Here is a 16,723-nt window from a genome sequence, read left to right on the forward strand (position 1 = left end):
GCATGCATGAGCAGGGGAGGGGCAGAGGGAGAGGGAGAGGGAGAGGGGGAGGGAGAGAGAGAGAGAGAGAGAGAGAGAGAGAGAGAGAGAGAGAGAGAGAATACCAAGCAGTCTCCACACTGTCAGTGCAAAGCCCAGCACAGGGCTTGATCTCACGACCACGAGATCATGACCCGAGCCAAAATCAAGAGTCGGACGCTTAGCCAACTGAGCTACCCAGGTGCCCCTGGAAAAAATCCATTCTAATATGTAATTTATTTCACTATCTGGACCACAACATAAGCTAACTGCACTTCTCTCTAGATGAAATGAAATAAAATGACTCCTCAGTTTTTAAAGCAAATCATACAATACCTCTACCACAAGTGGAGGGAGATCCAAGGCCTTCTGATAATAGTGGATTGCAAGATGAATCAGCCCCAGCTGGTGAAGGCCACGGCCCAAATTGTAGAATGATTCCTGGCAAGGCCCACGTATGCTGAGGTATCGATTAAGAAAGGAAAAGCCCTACCCAAAAGAAAAAGATAATTCATTATTATTCTCATTTGACCGGTATATATTTGAACAACTATATGTGCCAGGTATATTCTGTACAGAATACAAGTATTTAAAAAAGGGCGCCTGGATGGCTTAGTCAGTTAAGTGTCCAACTCTTGATTTCAGCTCAGGTCATGATCCCTGGGTCATGAGACCAAGTCCTATGTAGGGCTCTGTACTGGGCGTAGAACCTGCTTGCTTCTCTCTCTCCCTCTCCCACTGCCCCTCCTGCTTGTGCTCTAAAAGAGACACAATCTCATCCTGAAAGAACATATGTCTGTGGCATAGTGCTATATCACAATTTAGTCTAGAGCTCTTCCGAAGATATAAAGGAAAGATTTATTTTTTTTAAGGACAAAAATATTTACAGAAAACAAAGTCCAATGTTAAAACTGTCAAAGATCCATAATCTTTAAGAACACAGGATTGTTTTTAAGGTTCCAAGTTGGCTTTTGTGACATTAGAGGCCAATAAACTTTTTTTTTCTTTTTTGGGGGGGGGAGGGTGAGAAAGCACGCATGCATGAGTGGGGGAGGGGCATAGAGAGAGAGAGAGAGAGGGAGAGAGAGAGAATCCCAAGCAGGCTCTGCACCATCACTGCAAGATCATGACCTGAGCTGAAGTCAGATGTTTAACCAACTGAGCCACCCAGGTGCCCTGAGGCCAATAAACTTCTTGATTCAAGATGTCTAAAAGCTTGAGCAAAATATAAAATCTAAGCTCTTAAAATGGTAATTTTAGAAAGGTTTCTTCTCAGGGACAAACTCACTTAAGTATACCTAAACTTTCTGGGTCAATGGTACCTTTTTTGTAAGTTACCTCTCAGGACCTTAATAACCTCTTAACCCAAAAAACTTGATTCTTCCCCTGAAAGCTTCTGACTCAAAGACTTTATGGAAAAAATATCAGAACACAGATAGAATACTGCAGGCTCCACGTGTGTCACAGTGTCCAAAAAGCACCTGCTTCGTCTCTTACTGTATTCATTTTCCCCTTTAATGCATCTTCAAGTTACCAGCTGCAGAAAGTTACTGACTGCAAAAGTGCAAGTGTCCTATGTTAAGTAATTAAATAAATATAATCTCCAGCTGTGAGCATAGACTATAAAATGCAACTATTTCCTGGGTGATCTGCTTTCTGATAAATGGTCACAAATTTTTCTTCATAAAAAAAATAAAAATTAATGAATTCTTTAGAATTAATGCATTTTAGGAATAAAAATAATTATGTTCACTAAACTCATACTTTCTGCATAATAAAATAACCCATATTTATAGGTGACTATAACTTCTACTCCACTGAAAATCATGGTTCTGTTAAGTAAAGCAGACAAACTATTAGTCTCAGAGAATTAGCAAATCTTCCTATTTTAAGATGACAAATTTAAAGATAAAAATTTGAGAAAGAATAATAAGCCCAGATGAATTACTGCAACCCAAATAAACTTGTAGGTCTTCTGATACAGTAACAGGATTTGAATTACCTGCTGCATTTTAAGAAATTTTTAACAAACTTAGGAGACCACTGAAACACTATTCAAATATTTAGTGATTTAAAAGCTAGGTAATAGAGACAGCCACTTTATCTCTTAGGCAATAAGAGTTTTGACAAACAAAAAATTTAATGGAATAGAAATAAAAGAGTCCTTTTTACATTAACTGTGTTACTTTCAAACTTTTTGTCACATTATTCACTAAAGTGTCCAAGTAATATACACTGTACATAAAATATTAAATACGGGCAGAATTATAAGATTTACTTTCACAGTATAATAAGATGGTAGGAAAGATAGTAAAACATATGAAATTAGTTTTTTTTTATTTGAAATTAGTTTGTTTTTAACTACTCCAAAGGAAAATTAATTATGATCATGTAGCATAAGGAAATAGATTCACAAGAAATTAAAACAATTTAAGAATCACGTTTACAATGAAACTTGTTTTTAGAAACTTTTTTTAATGGAAAATGTTTATCATACACAAAAGTAGACAGATTAGGACAACAAACCCCCATATACCCATCACTTCTTGTTTTATCTCAATCTCCAACCAATTAAACACTGCTGTTTAAATATACCAGTGATTTGAAAGTTAGCTTCTAAATTACTGTGCAGTACACATATTTTTTCCCTACCAGGCAAAAACTACATACTTTAACTATTTTTTTTATTTACTTATTTAGAGACAGAAAGAGAGCATAAGTGGGAGAGAAGGGCAGAGTAAGAGAAACAATCTTAAACAGGCTCCATACTCAGCATGGAGCCTGATGTGGGGCTTGATCTCACAACCCTGGGATCATGATCTGACCTGAAATAAGAGTCAGACACTCAACCAACTGAGCCCAGGCACCCCTATTTTACCTATTTAGTAATGAGTCAATCCATAAAAATTTCCTATTAATGTTTACCAGAATATAAGCTTCATGAGGGTAAGGAATTCTGCCTGTATACTCATTCACTACTATATCCCCACTCCTAGCACAGTGGGTGCTCATTATATATTTAATTTATAAACAATCCTACGTTACCTAAAACAGCAAAAGTATCCATTAAGAGAGAAAAAAACTTAGAGCAAGAGGTGGATAAATATCACAATTGTCTTTTGGTTTTGGTTTTACTTTTTATTATAAAAAATTTCAAACGTACAAAAGTAAAGAGAACATTATAATGAATCCCAACACCTAGCTTTAACAATTATCATCATTTGAATTTAGGCTTTCTTTTAACCATTTTACTTTAAAAACCAAACCCACATGAAAAATTCCTTTACTAAATCCTGCTATTCCATTCAAGTCAACATTTTTTTCCTTCCATAACTACTTAAAAAACATGTCTTTACATGAGTCAAACATATAAAAACAACACAAAAGAACTAAAGATACAGTGGTAAACAAGACAGATAGAATCCCTGATCTCTTGGAGTTTACATTCTTATTAGAGAAGACAAACTGTATAAAAAGTAAACAAGAAAATAAAAAGACTACAACCATGAAAACTTTAAAAGAGCAATTTGTTGGTGGTGATGTAAAGAAACAGTCAACACAGTCACATATTCATACATTACTAGATATATATATTATGTATTTTTAAAACTAATTTACAATAAATCAGTCATCAGGACCTAGAAGACTGGAGGTCTTAGGGGCTCCAAAGTCTTAAGGAAGCCTTCAGACTCTTCTGTGTCCTCTTTGTGATCTGGCTGTGTACCCTTTCTACGTGGCTACATAAGTCTTAGCCAGGAGCACCACCACTAGATGTTGACTCCATGCTGAGTGCTAAACAGAGGGATAGGTGTTGGAACTCCCAACATGTATGTATACTAAGCAGGTATTCCTTCTAAAGCAGGATAACAAAAGCATTAAGTATATTCATTTTTAAAGAACATAAAACCAAGTAATGAGAAATCTAAATGAATTACCTGCACAGTAAGAGCATGTCTCCTTAATACATACTTCTGAGAGGCCATGTGAATAAACGTTAGGCCTATACACAGGCTATAGAGAGGTTCATGGGGATGGGTGCGAAAGGCTTGCACATATTGTCCTGAAAAAAGAACAGTGGTGTCAGATGGGTGTGACAAGAGCATAGTTCCCTATTTCTTCAGTTATTCAAATATACTTTATTGCTAAACAGTACAGATATTTAACATATGCAAGGTGTACATTTTAAAATATCAATCAGATGCACATTAATTTGAAATTTTAAAACAATGTATAAAATATAACAAAATTAGGAGGATTTACCTATAAATATATCCTGATCACCCAGATTAAATATGAGCAACTAAAACCTTCTTTTAGGCACAGCTAGACATTTCCATGTAGAGTAATACTTCCAAAATAATTTACCAATTGTGATCGTAAGTCTATTTTAAGATCTTAAATCTATTTTAAAAGAAACAAGGGAATGTGTCTTTGGTGAATTCTTTTGTTATAAATTCAAATGTGATAGATCATGGAGATGAAAAAAAGAAAAATAGCTCTGTTTTGTTTTTTAGGATTATGGGTGTTGTTTCCCAAATGGAGCACTACTTTGTTTTTCCTGAGAAAAACATGTTTTCCTTGTTTCCATGTATTTACATATGTAACTGCTTCATGTCAAAAGTTTATCCATATGAGACAGGGGAATTTAAGCAAAATTTTTATTTTTTTGATAAGCAAATTTTTAAGCAAATTTTTTTATAAGGGATGATCTATAATTTATCATACATAGGTAAAAACTTCTATTCTTTCCGGCTCTGTGCCAGAAGACATGGCACCACAGAATCTCTTTAGCAGTACAGATGGTAGACTGCCATTTGCACTTTCTATTTTTACCTTCTGCAAAAGGTCCTAAATATAGGAAAATAATATAAATCTGTTTTATATTTTTTTACCATTAAACAAACAGTTCCAAAACATACACACCAGAGGTAAGTTTCAACATCTGATGTTCAAGGTTACTGTCAAGTGAGTTGGGCAACACTAGCTCTTAGGCAGCAAGAGATACATGCCTCATTTTAAATTTAAACATTTGGCCAGGTATTTTTCTAATTTGCTTCTGATTCCCTATTATAGAAAATTTCAAGTGATTAATTTTCCCTGAGTTTAATTAGAATTAGCAAGCACAATGTAAATAAATCTTGGTATAAAGACTTGTCTCCTTAAGGAACAAACTATCAGCAAATCTTAAATCCATTTTTGTACTACAGCAAATTAAAATCAGGTAGCAAAGAATCCATACACACACACACACACACACACACACACACACACACACACACACATATATTTTTTTAGACAGAGACTGCATGAACCAGGGAGAGGGGCAGAGGGAGAGAGAGAGAAAGACTCAAGCAGGCTTCACGCTCCACACAGAGCCTGACACAGAGTTCAATCCCATGACCTTGGGATAATGACCTGAGCAGAAATCAAGAGTCAGATGCTCAATCGACTGAGGCACCCAGGCACCCTGCAAAGCATCCATAATTAATGAAAATTATTTAGAAAACAAACAAGTCTAAGCTGGAGAATTATTGGCCTTTAGAATGAATTATAAAACTTACTTCAGCCTTTTGAACCAAAGCTTTGTAAAAAAAAATAAATACTAATATTCATTATTATCATTACTGCCAACACAGCTACTTACTGTATGTGCCAGGCATTTTTTTTTTTTTAATGCTTTACACTAACTCATCTAATTTTCACAATAATTTGTAAGGCAGGTCCAATTATTACCTCCATTTCAGAGATAAAGAAACTGAAGCACTGGGAGGTAGAATAACTTGCCATGAGGGAGCTGCTATTTAAACACAGGTAGGGGCGCCTGGGTGGCTCAGTCGGTTAAGCGTCCGACTTCAGCTCAGGTCATCATCTCACGGACCGTGAGTTCGAGCCCCGTGTCGGGCTCTGGGCTGATGGCTCAGAGCCTGGAGCCTGCTTCCGGTTCTGGGTCTCCCTCTCTCTCTGCCCCTCCCCTGTTCATGCTCTGTCTCTCTCTGTCTCAAAAATAAATAAACAAACAAAAAAAACCCATAAACACAGGTAGTTTTCTGCTCCAGGCCCGGCTGTTAACCATCATACCATCCACACTTGACAAAGTCACATACAGGACACTTACCAAGCGCGTGCTTAAAACTACCAGATACAAATGCATTGTGTCCATTCAAGACACACAGGGCATGATTATCTGGGTTTTTCAGCATTAGGCGAAGACAGAAGCGATGATGTCGTACCTCTTGGGAGTGCATGGTAACCTGATTGAAAATGTTCCAGAGCTGAGGTTTATTGACATTTTCCATTACCATCACCCTAAAATTGCAGACAGAGAGGGAGGGTAAAAAATAATGTAAAAAGAAAAACTTCTGATTCTAAGAATGAAATACTTCATTCAGCGCAGCAACATTTTCCTACAATGAAAACCAGACTATTGCAACATATTTAAGCATAAACACTCACACAGTGATTTTTCCCAGAAGATGCTACTTGAGTTAGTATTTCTACATCTTGTTTGTTCTTTTTAACAAAACTTTTAAGCCAAAAAAAAGAATCAAGTAGTTTAAGTTTCACCTATTCTCCCCCAGCCCACTACAGCTCCAGTACAATGAACAGTGAGTAATAGCTAATAACAGTGTGTGCCAGACATTGTTAAAAGGCCATATCTATAATAATTCACTTAACTCTCACAATAATCCTACAAGGAGGTAATATTATAATATCCATTTTATAAATGGGGAGACTGAGGTACAAGAGGTTAAATATATGAGAGGGCATGCCTCTGAGAATCATCAATGATTTGAATTTACCTGTAAGCCACAAGAGAGTTAAAACAATTTATTAATTCTTGAGTATGAGAGACTAAATCAAAGTAAATACACATCCTCTTTCAAAGAATCTAAAATAAGTTATTGGAAAATTACCTGATATAGTTGTATGCCTTTCTGAAATTTTTGTCCAGTATTGCAGCAGACAGACCAAAGTATTCTAATTCTTTGCGTTTTTGCCTGTCATCATAAAATGAATAATATTCCAGTGAAGAATCCACAAGTAACTCAGCCTCTTGAAATCGGGATAGGTCGCATAAGGAGTATATGGCCTTCAACAGAAGGTTCCACCAGTCATCTTTTGTCAAGACACTTGTGAGTACAGCAAATATTGCTAAAATGATACCAGTGAAAATCAGTTAGGACACTGTATTTTCAGAAACAACAATATTAGAAAAATCCCTATGATCAATTTTAAGGCTAAATTTAATACACACATTCCTATGGGCCTGAATTCTTGCCAACACTCTTTAGACAATGATGAAGTGGATAGTTTTCTGCTTACGCTACTTCAACACCAGCCCTCTGCTCTGCCTAACAATCCACAACCCCAGGTAATTCTTACTTCTGGTTTGTCCTCTACAAATTCCAGCTATGTCATCTGTATCTGTCAGTGCTAGCTAAGATATATGGTCCTCCAGGGCAGAACAAGTAAGTGAGTATTCCATGACTGAAGTCAGATACAGGATTCTGCACATACAAGGAATTCAAAAGTTTGCTTAGCAAAGGACTTCAAGATTTAGATTGTTCTTGATCTTTTTATAATCTTATTATTTTCTCTGCCTCAAAATTTCTTTTCCTTCAAAATCTTGTCTGTAAGAGCGTCCTTTTTTATAAATTTATAACTCAAGAAATATCAAAAGCTATAAAATTTTTGTAGTCTTTGACCCAGTAATTCTCCTGAGAATATATCCTATACAAATAGTCAAAAATATGGATAAATGCATAGTATTATTTATAAAAGAAAATTATCAGAAACAACCATATATCAAAAAATAATAAGGGAATAATTAAATTATGGGATTGCTATCCAATGGAGTATTAAACATTCCTTAATGATAATAGCTATGAAGAGACCAGCATGAGAAAACATATGTGAGAAAATGTTGAGTGAAAAAATCAGAGTACAGGCATGCCTGGGTAGCTCCGTCAGTTAAGCATCTGACTCTTGATTTCAGCTCACAGTTTGTGAGTTCAAACCCGCACTGGGCTCCGTGCTGACAGTGCAGAGACTGCTTGGAATTATCTCTTTCCCTCTCTTTCTGCCTCTCCCTCACTTGTGCTCTCTCCCTCACTCATGCTTTCTCCAAAAAAATAAATAAACTTAAAAAAAAAAAAGTACAAAGATGCATGTAACATAAAGGGACCTTGTTCATCCTATCCTGGTACACAAATGTAACATGATCCCTACCATGATGAAATTAACAAAAAAAACCCCTTTATGAACCTAAGAAAAACCAACAATGGACCTGAAATGAGAAAATACTGAAAGAGAAAACTTGACAGAATCACATATAGAGAAAAATATAAGAAAATATAGTCTTAAACACATGAAGCAGAGTCTACCTTTGAGATGGGCCCAGAATCCATGAGCTGTAGAGAGAGGCTTCTGAGGCATTTATATCTAGATTATGAGCAGCTGATCCTCATTCCTTTCCTGACTCTCCTCCCCTGCAAAACCTACTTATGTTAGGTCCTCATAATGTGCTTACAGAGATTCAGCTCTTCTGGATTTTAAAACCCTTTTCCATTGCACACTGCACACACTGACAGACTGATACCTCCAGTTTAGACTCTTTTCAAGTTTCTCTTTTCAACCTCACCCAAACATACTTGAGGCATACTTGAGGCATTACTAAATATAGACGCCTTTTAAAATCAAATTACTCGAGACTAGGTCAAAGCAATTTATTTTAGAGTTTCTATGACTATTGCTACATTTATCAAAAATGAATTTAACAGAGAATGAAATACATGTAATTGAAGTGACTGGACAAATATAGTAATTTATATTGCCATCTAATCTTCACAAATTTCTTAAAATAACATATTTTCTTCTTAAAAGGTCAAAAGTTCTGTTTAGTTTTTTCACAGGGAGATCCAAGCAGATGGTTTCCTTCTAATTTTTAAAAAGTAAAGTATTTACATGTAGCCTTCCTTTTCTTCTTTTAACATCAAATGAGTTTATTATACTTGAAGGATCTGGATTAGAAATTTCATTTTATTTGAAAACGGTGTATTTTCTTTTTTTTCTATGAGAGAGAGAGAGAGAGCAGAGGAAAGGGGCAGAGGGAGAGAGGGAGAGGGAGAGGGAGGGAGGGAGAGGGAGGGAGAGAGAGGGAGAGAGAGAGGGAGAGAGGGAGGGAGAGGGAGAGGGAGAGGGAGAGGGAGAGGGAGAGAGGAAGTGAGAGGGAAACAGAATCTTAAGTAGGATCTATGCTGAGCGGGGAGCCGGACATGGGGCTCCATCCCACAACGCTAAATCATGACATGAGCCAAAATCAAGAGTCAGATACTCAACTGACTGAGCCACCCAGGTGCCCCAGAAAAGGGTATATTTTCAATTAAGTTACTATCAGGTATTATTTCATGAATATTTTTTGAATTCAGTCACACTTTATGCAATAAAGCAAATGAAAGTAATTACCTTTTGCATCACAATTTGCAGTCTCTTGGTCACTGTTGTCTGATATTTTGTCTCTTGACACTTTTATAAGGTAGAGATGCCTCTCTCCAGATTTGGAGCTAGATATCAAACAAACTTGAGCTCTATTCATTGCTACCTGAATTTAAAATAACAATTAGAGATTTTTTTAGTCATATACTTTTTTTAATATTTTAAGTAATCTCCATACCCAACATGGGGCTCAAACTCACAACCACAAGATAAAGAGTCTTGTGCCCCTCCAAATGAGCCCGTCAGGCACTCCAGTTATATAATTTTTTAAAGAAAATCTATGGGTCACAAGTACCACAGGTATACCTGAAATCTTCTTTAGTAGGGAAAAAAAAGGGCCAAATTACTGTGTATTTAAACACCTAAAAGAGAACAGACTTATTTTTTTCTTCCCAAGGGAATTTATATCACACTGCTTACCTTAGCAGGGAAAAAGAAGGCAATTCACATTAACTTATAACATATGTACATGCACACATAACCACTTCCCTGAAAAAAAGCTAGACTTGGAAATGATGTCACACATGGAAAACATTTTTGCAAAGTGAACAATTTTGGCACGTGGTACTGTCTACAAAGCCAGTAACTGATAACACTATGGTTCTCACTTTTCTGAATTTGTACTAGCAAAGACTTTATTTCACTTACTCTACCTACAGTCAAGTTTACACTTGCATGTAGAACTTTCAGTTACAGTCAACCCTTGAACCATACAGGTTTGAACTACACAGGTTCACTTATACATGGGTTTTTATAGTACAGTACTATAAATGTATTTTCTCTTCCTTATAATTTTCTTAACAACATTTTCTTTTCTCTAGCTTCCTTTATTTTAAGAATACAGTATACAATACCTTTAACACAAAAAATATGTGTTAATCACCTGTTCATGTTATCAGTAAGGCTTCCAGTCAACAGTTGGCTAGTAGTAGTTATGTTTTGGGGAAGTTAAAAGTTATATGCGAATTTCAACTGTGTTAGGGTTGATGGTCCTAACTCCCATGTTGTTCAAAGGTCATACATACCAGTAACCTCTAAGTCTTTTGTCTATATCTGACTTTCATTTTCAAAAGTTTGAGAGTAGAACAGTTATAAAATAGCTATAATCTATGTTTAAATCAAATTCTAAACATTTAAACAGTCAACAGCACTAACATAAGGAAAGACCATTACCCACCTTTAAAAGCATGGCTAACATGGTAAGTAAGGTATCCACATAACCATACGTTTTGCCTTGGGAAAACAATAGAGTAGAACGATGAAGCAATAACTTCAGTTCCTAAATAAATAAGCACATGATAATGAATGTGACAAGATTCCTTTGCTGTAAGTTGTTTTGTCTGCATGGAAGAGTTTTTTGTTTTTTTTTTTACATTTATTTATTTTTGAGAGACAGAGACAGAACACAAGTGGGGGGAGGGACATAGAGAGAGAAGGAGACACAGAATCTGAAGCAGGCTCCAGGCTCCAAGCTGTCACGGGGCTCGAACTCACAAACTGTGAGATCATGACCTGAGCCGAAGTCAGACACTTAACCAACTGAGCCACCCAGGCGCCCCAGAAGAGTTTTGTTTTAGAAACCAAACCTTAACAACATTTGCTTTATGATCTTTCACAACTCAAGATCCAACATTTTATTTTATTTTATTTATTTATTTATTTTTTTAATTTTTTTTTTCAACGTTTTTATTTATTTTTGGGACAGAGAGAGACAGAGCATGAACGGGGGAGGGGCAGAGAGAGAGGGAGACACAGAATCGGAAACAGGCTCCAGGCTCTGAGCCATCAGCCCAGAGCCTGACGCGGGGCTCGAACTCCCGGACCGCGAGATCGTGACCTGGCTGAAGTCAGACGCTTAACCGACTGCGCCACCCAGGCGCCCCGAGATCCAACATTTTAGACACATAACTTAGTGTCTAACAAGAGGCTGAAACTTAAATTCAAAATTACTCTTCAAAAACAGTGAATTTATTAATACACTAAAATAAATCTTTTGGATACAAACCGTATACATATCCTTAACGGAGGAAAAAGTTCAAAAACACAATCCACCAAGGAAAACTTCCTTTCACATGACATGGCCTACCTGCTGTGCAGCATTTGCATCCTGTGCTAAAGTATCTGGATCATACATTGGTTCCAGAGCTTCCAGAGCTTTCTCAGGACGGCCCAGCTGCTGCTGAAGGGTGGAAAGTGAAATTCTTGCATCCAAATGAAGGGGGGCCAGATCAACCACTTTGCCATAGCTTTCCGCAGCGCGTTCCATATAGCCTAAGGCCTTTAAACATTCTAAGATGATGTTAAAATAAAGCATAATAAATATGATCTACAGATTTGTAAGCTTGCCAAAATTATTTTTCCACTTTAAAGAAATATTAAATATTTCTTATATTAAATATAAAATTAATATAAAATATAATATTAAATATAAAATATTCCACTTTAAAGAATTATAAAAATGAAATGTCTGCATATTTCTAATACTTTAAAACAGCCATTCCTTCTAATCTCCATCTACTGATTGATCCATCTATTGATTTCTCTAAATCCAAATTGCTACAAGGATGTAATCAGCACATACATACACTTTGAGGTTCTGCTTTATTTACTTATTAGCATTATATTTTCAACATTTCCCACATCTTCCTTAGCATTTTGAATGGTTATAACATTCAACTATTTATTTAACCATATTATCTGATATTTAGGTTATTTCTGAATTTATACTCTAATACATAGCAATGCAGTAAACATTTTCATGTATATAAGCCATGTCTAAAAATTGGCAAACCTATTTAACCCACAGAGGTGTTTTGTTAGGCCACAGTGCTGTTAAAAACAATACATGGCCTCCATTTTTTAAATTTCGGATTTTTATGAACTCTAAGTTACCGGATTCTTTTGACAAATCTGAATTGGCAACACTCTCCTGTTCCCACATGGCACATCAGCCTATGCTGAGAAACAGCAGCATCCTCTGGAGAGGGCTCTCCAGTTCTCCCCCCAAGCCCTGCGCCTCTTCATTTGCCCACTTCACTCATTTTCGTTATTTGCCAGGCTCCTGAGTTTTGTGATACCCAATATAAACTACCTCCCCTCATCTCACTCAATTATTTCCTCAGGGTAAGTTCTCAGAAGGGAAGTTACTGGGCTCTATTCCTCAAACTTTATGCCAATCAGTCATTAAATCCTACCAGTTGAACTCTCCAGCGACAACACTAATCTAGGCCTTTTCCATCTCATTCCCTTTTCATTACAATTACCTCCTAAAATGGTTCTTTTGCTTTCAATTGCTTTCTCAAATCTCAAATTTCTCAACTCTCTCCCGAGTATCATCTTTAGGTTAAACTTCGATAGTAAGCAATAAAAACTCCATCTCCCTGCTCATGTCTTTTAAATTCAAATATCACAAATAATGTTTTTATGATGGTTATTACATTTGTATTCATGTTCACTCATCCAAACAGTAAAGAGTTATCTTTAAGTGTTCTTAGCAATTTCATATTGTGATAGGTCTCAAAATAACCCAAATTGTCAATCAATGCTTCTCTAGTTATAGAAAACTTTCTACCATTATATAATATTTTAAGAACTATTAGAACTTTCTGGTATCATGTAATATTTTAGACAAAAACTATTCAACTTTTAATGCATCTTTTATGTTGATTCAATACAAAATCCCCTTAGAATATTTTTGGATTTCATACATTTAAGAAATTTAGTTGTTTTCCTTTGCTTTTTTTTTTTACTTTAAATGATTTATTTCAGATTATTATAAATTTAGATACAATAAAATGAAATGATACATAAAACCCAATCTTGAGCATACATTTGCAGCTCAAAGAACACTGAAAATACATGAAATTTTTTCTCAAAATAAAATATTAAATATAAATCCATAAAAACTCTTTCAAAATTAGACAGCACCCCAAGTCTGACAATCTATTACTAGAAGTCAGAGCCTATGGTTAAGACAGGTAAATGACTCGTATAAAGTATTTTTACCAAGGACATGGTTAGTCCTACTTCATTCCGGTAGCATTAAGTAAATCTTTCTTCCAAAGCATTAATGTGGGGGAAATCATATAGTGGCATACCATGACAATTTAAAATACTAACATTCATAGGGTTGCAGAATCACTATGTTGTACACCTAAAACTAATGTAACACTGTGTGTCAACTATACTCAAAAAACAAGCAGACAAAAGAAACTGATATTCAAAAAACTGCCCTGAAACTAGAAATACTTTCACTTTTACCAAGACATTAATATTTTAAATAATTATTACCATTTTGGAAAGTAAGTTCTTGCCTGTTTATATGATTAAAACTTCTCCCTCCCACAAAGAAGTATTACCTGCATGCCGAAGCCAAACTACTGCGAGGTTGTATCTTTCAGAGCAGACTAGTGCACTAAGGAGGGGAAGTGCAGAATTATATTCACCAACATCCAGAAAAGCTTCAGCAACATCTAGATAGAGGTCTCCCATATCTTCAGGATTCTGTTCCACTAGTGTTGTCAAGAGAGGCTAGACCCCAAAATAAAAGTCTGAAGTCAAACAATCATTACAAATATGGACATGTAGGTATATTTCTCTTTTCACATGTCTATCAGTTATTTGAAGCAAGCCGAAAAGGAGCAAGGTTTAATGAAAACAGCTTTAAATAACCGTTTTTCTATTCATTTCTGAATCTCTATTTCTCTATTAGAAAGAACTCATACTACCATCACTCATTCAACATATTACTTTTAAAGTATTTTTTTTTAATGTTTATTTATTTTTGAGAGAGATCAAGCATAAGTGGGAAAGGGGCAGAGAGAGAGGGGGACAGAGGATCCGAAGCAGGCTCTGCATTGACAGCAGAGAGCCCAACGTGGGGTTTGAACTCACAAACTGTGAGATCATGACCTGAGCTGCAGTCAGATGCTCAATCGACTGAGCCACACATTACTTTTGAAGGCCTGGTGTAAGCAGACATGGCAGGAGCTAAGATAACACTGACTTGCTGTGCTCTTTCTCTGCTAACACAAACATACCCAAGCTTCAGGGCCTCTGTGTTTGCTGATATTTCTGTCATTATTCAAAGGCCACCTTTTCAGAGTAGGCTTTCCTGACCACCCTCCTACTCCCAATATTCTCTGTCCTTCACTGTTTGATTTTTTCCAGAGTATGTACCACCAACTAACATCCTATATTTTGCATATTTATTTTGTTATCCATTTACTCCCATTAGAATAAAAGATCCATGAGGGCAGGGTTCGTGTATTATATTCAATATCTTATCCTAAGGTCTGCAAAGCAGATGCCCAATAAATTTTTTTATTCAACGAAATACTCCAAAGCTGGCAAAAGGGAAGAACTTTCAGAATTTACCAACTGTCTAAAAAGCCCAATCTCAAATTGTGATCTCTGGATTGTTCTCATTTAAAAAGGAAAACAAGGGGCACCTGGGTGGCTCAGTTGGTTAAGCATCCAACTCTTGGTTTTGGCTCAGGTCATGATTTCACAGTTCGTGGGTCCGAGCCCCCCACTGGGCTCTGCAATGACGTTGCAGAGACTGCTTAGGATTGTCTCTCTCCCTTATCTCTTTCTGCCCCTCCTGAGCTCACATGCACACACTCTCTCCTTCTCTCTCAAAATAAATAAACTTAAAAAAAGAAAAGAGAAACAAATTATTACAAGCCCAGTTCAGCTTTTGTAAGATATTCACACACAAATAATTTGATGCTTATGGTGACTTCCTGGGTTACTGAAAAATGTGAAATCTAGGGTAAACTTACAATTACTTGTCATCTAAAGAAAATAATGTGATTTTATCTGAAGTATCTCAAGTGCAGATCTTAATGTTACTTACATTAAGTGGTTCAAGAATGTTGAGATGTACAAGGCAGACCATCAACTTCACTGTGATATCTATTGGCACACCATCAGGTATAGTGCAGGTAACATTTTCACCAGCTATGGATTAGAAAAACAGGCAAAAAGCAGTTCCTATATGCAAGCTTAGAATGTAGGGCAAATGAAGCAAGCTCTGTATCTTCTACATAAGATCTCATTTACTTCATTCAGAGCAAATGATTCTGTAGTCAATTCTAAGTTGAACCAACTCTTATTACTAGGTTTTTATATTCTCTTCAGTCTGTCCTCTGGTAGCAATTACCCTTCCAATTCTTTTCCTAATACTTTATCCACTTATCTGAAACCTACAGAAACTCCCACACCTTCTATCAAATCTACAGAGAAAAAAAAAAAGAGAAAGACAAAAATGACCAACAAGAATATATACACTCTTTCTTTTTGAATTCAAAAGCCTCTTTTCAGTCTTTATGATAAAGAGGCTAAGAAAGGAATAAATTAAATGTTGTGTTATTTTCTAAAACCTCATTAAGGTAAAACAGTTAAAAAAATTTTAATGTTTATTCATTTTTGAGCAGGGGAAGGGCAGAGAGAGGGGGAGACAGAGACTCTGAAGCAGGCTCCAGGCTCTGAGCTGTCAGCACAGACAGAGCCTGATGTGGGGCTCAAACCCACAAACTGCGAGATCATGACCTGAGCCAAAGTTGGACACTCAACAAACTGAGCCACCCAGGTGCCCCAAGGTAAAACAATTTTTAAAGCCCTGAGAAATCAGTCAAAGGAATTTTTATCCACATTTAAAATATTTTGTATTTTGTAAAGTCTAGTAAGTTCCGAGTAAGTTTCCATTTCAGAACAAAAAAACCCAAAACACTGAAGCATAGAGAAACATCAGAGATTGATCTTAAGTGGTAGAATAAAACCTACAATTATATTAAAATGAAATAACTCATGTTTTATAGAATTTGCCATATAAATTATAGAATTCCCTAAAACTATGAAGTCCTGGAAGGATTTGGACAAGTTTAATTAAGAGATTATTTTTATCTCTAAGCTCCAATATAATAACTGTTACAGGAAACCAACTTAAGACATTTATTTTCCTCAAACAGAGTCCTAAAATTTAAATTTACCTAGACCATAAGCTCCATGAGGATAAGGACTAATCTGACTCACAACTATATCCACAGCCTATTTCTTCTGTAGACAGTGGCTATGGCATACCTATTAAAGATATAGTGTGTACAGATGTGTAAATCAAAAATTTGATTTCAAGAATAATCACAAAGTAAAACTCAATGTTATGTTGAAAATAAGACACATGCCTGAAATCATATAACTCAGGAAGGTT

At 36.0% G+C, this 16,723-nt stretch overlaps 1 protein-coding gene across 1 annotated transcript in view; it reads right to left on the reverse strand.

Moving 5' to 3' along the window:
- GTF3C3 (general transcription factor IIIC subunit 3) overlaps window positions 1–16,723 on the reverse strand; it is a 39,957-nt gene that overhangs the window by 3,023 nt on the left and 20,211 nt on the right. The window contains exons 9-17 of the mRNA XM_040475739.1: window positions 15,371–15,474; window positions 13,872–14,043; window positions 11,600–11,802; window positions 10,691–10,792; window positions 9,484–9,619; window positions 6,933–7,170; window positions 6,134–6,324; window positions 3,954–4,078; window positions 355–507 (exon numbers count right to left, since the gene is read on the reverse strand). Of these exons, the coding sequence (XP_040331673.1) occupies window positions 355–507; window positions 3,954–4,078; window positions 6,134–6,324; window positions 6,933–7,170; window positions 9,484–9,619; window positions 10,691–10,792; window positions 11,600–11,802; window positions 13,872–14,043; window positions 15,371–15,474 (1,424 nt within the window). The remainder of the gene's footprint in view (window positions 1–354; window positions 508–3,953; window positions 4,079–6,133; window positions 6,325–6,932; window positions 7,171–9,483; window positions 9,620–10,690; window positions 10,793–11,599; window positions 11,803–13,871; window positions 14,044–15,370; window positions 15,475–16,723) is intronic.

The sequence above is a fragment of the Herpailurus yagouaroundi genome, unplaced genomic scaffold (genome assembly GCF_014898765.1).
Source record: "Herpailurus yagouaroundi ecotype Mexico unplaced genomic scaffold, PumYag 140, whole genome shotgun sequence".
Lineage (NCBI taxonomy): Eukaryota > Metazoa > Chordata > Mammalia > Carnivora > Felidae > Herpailurus > Herpailurus yagouaroundi.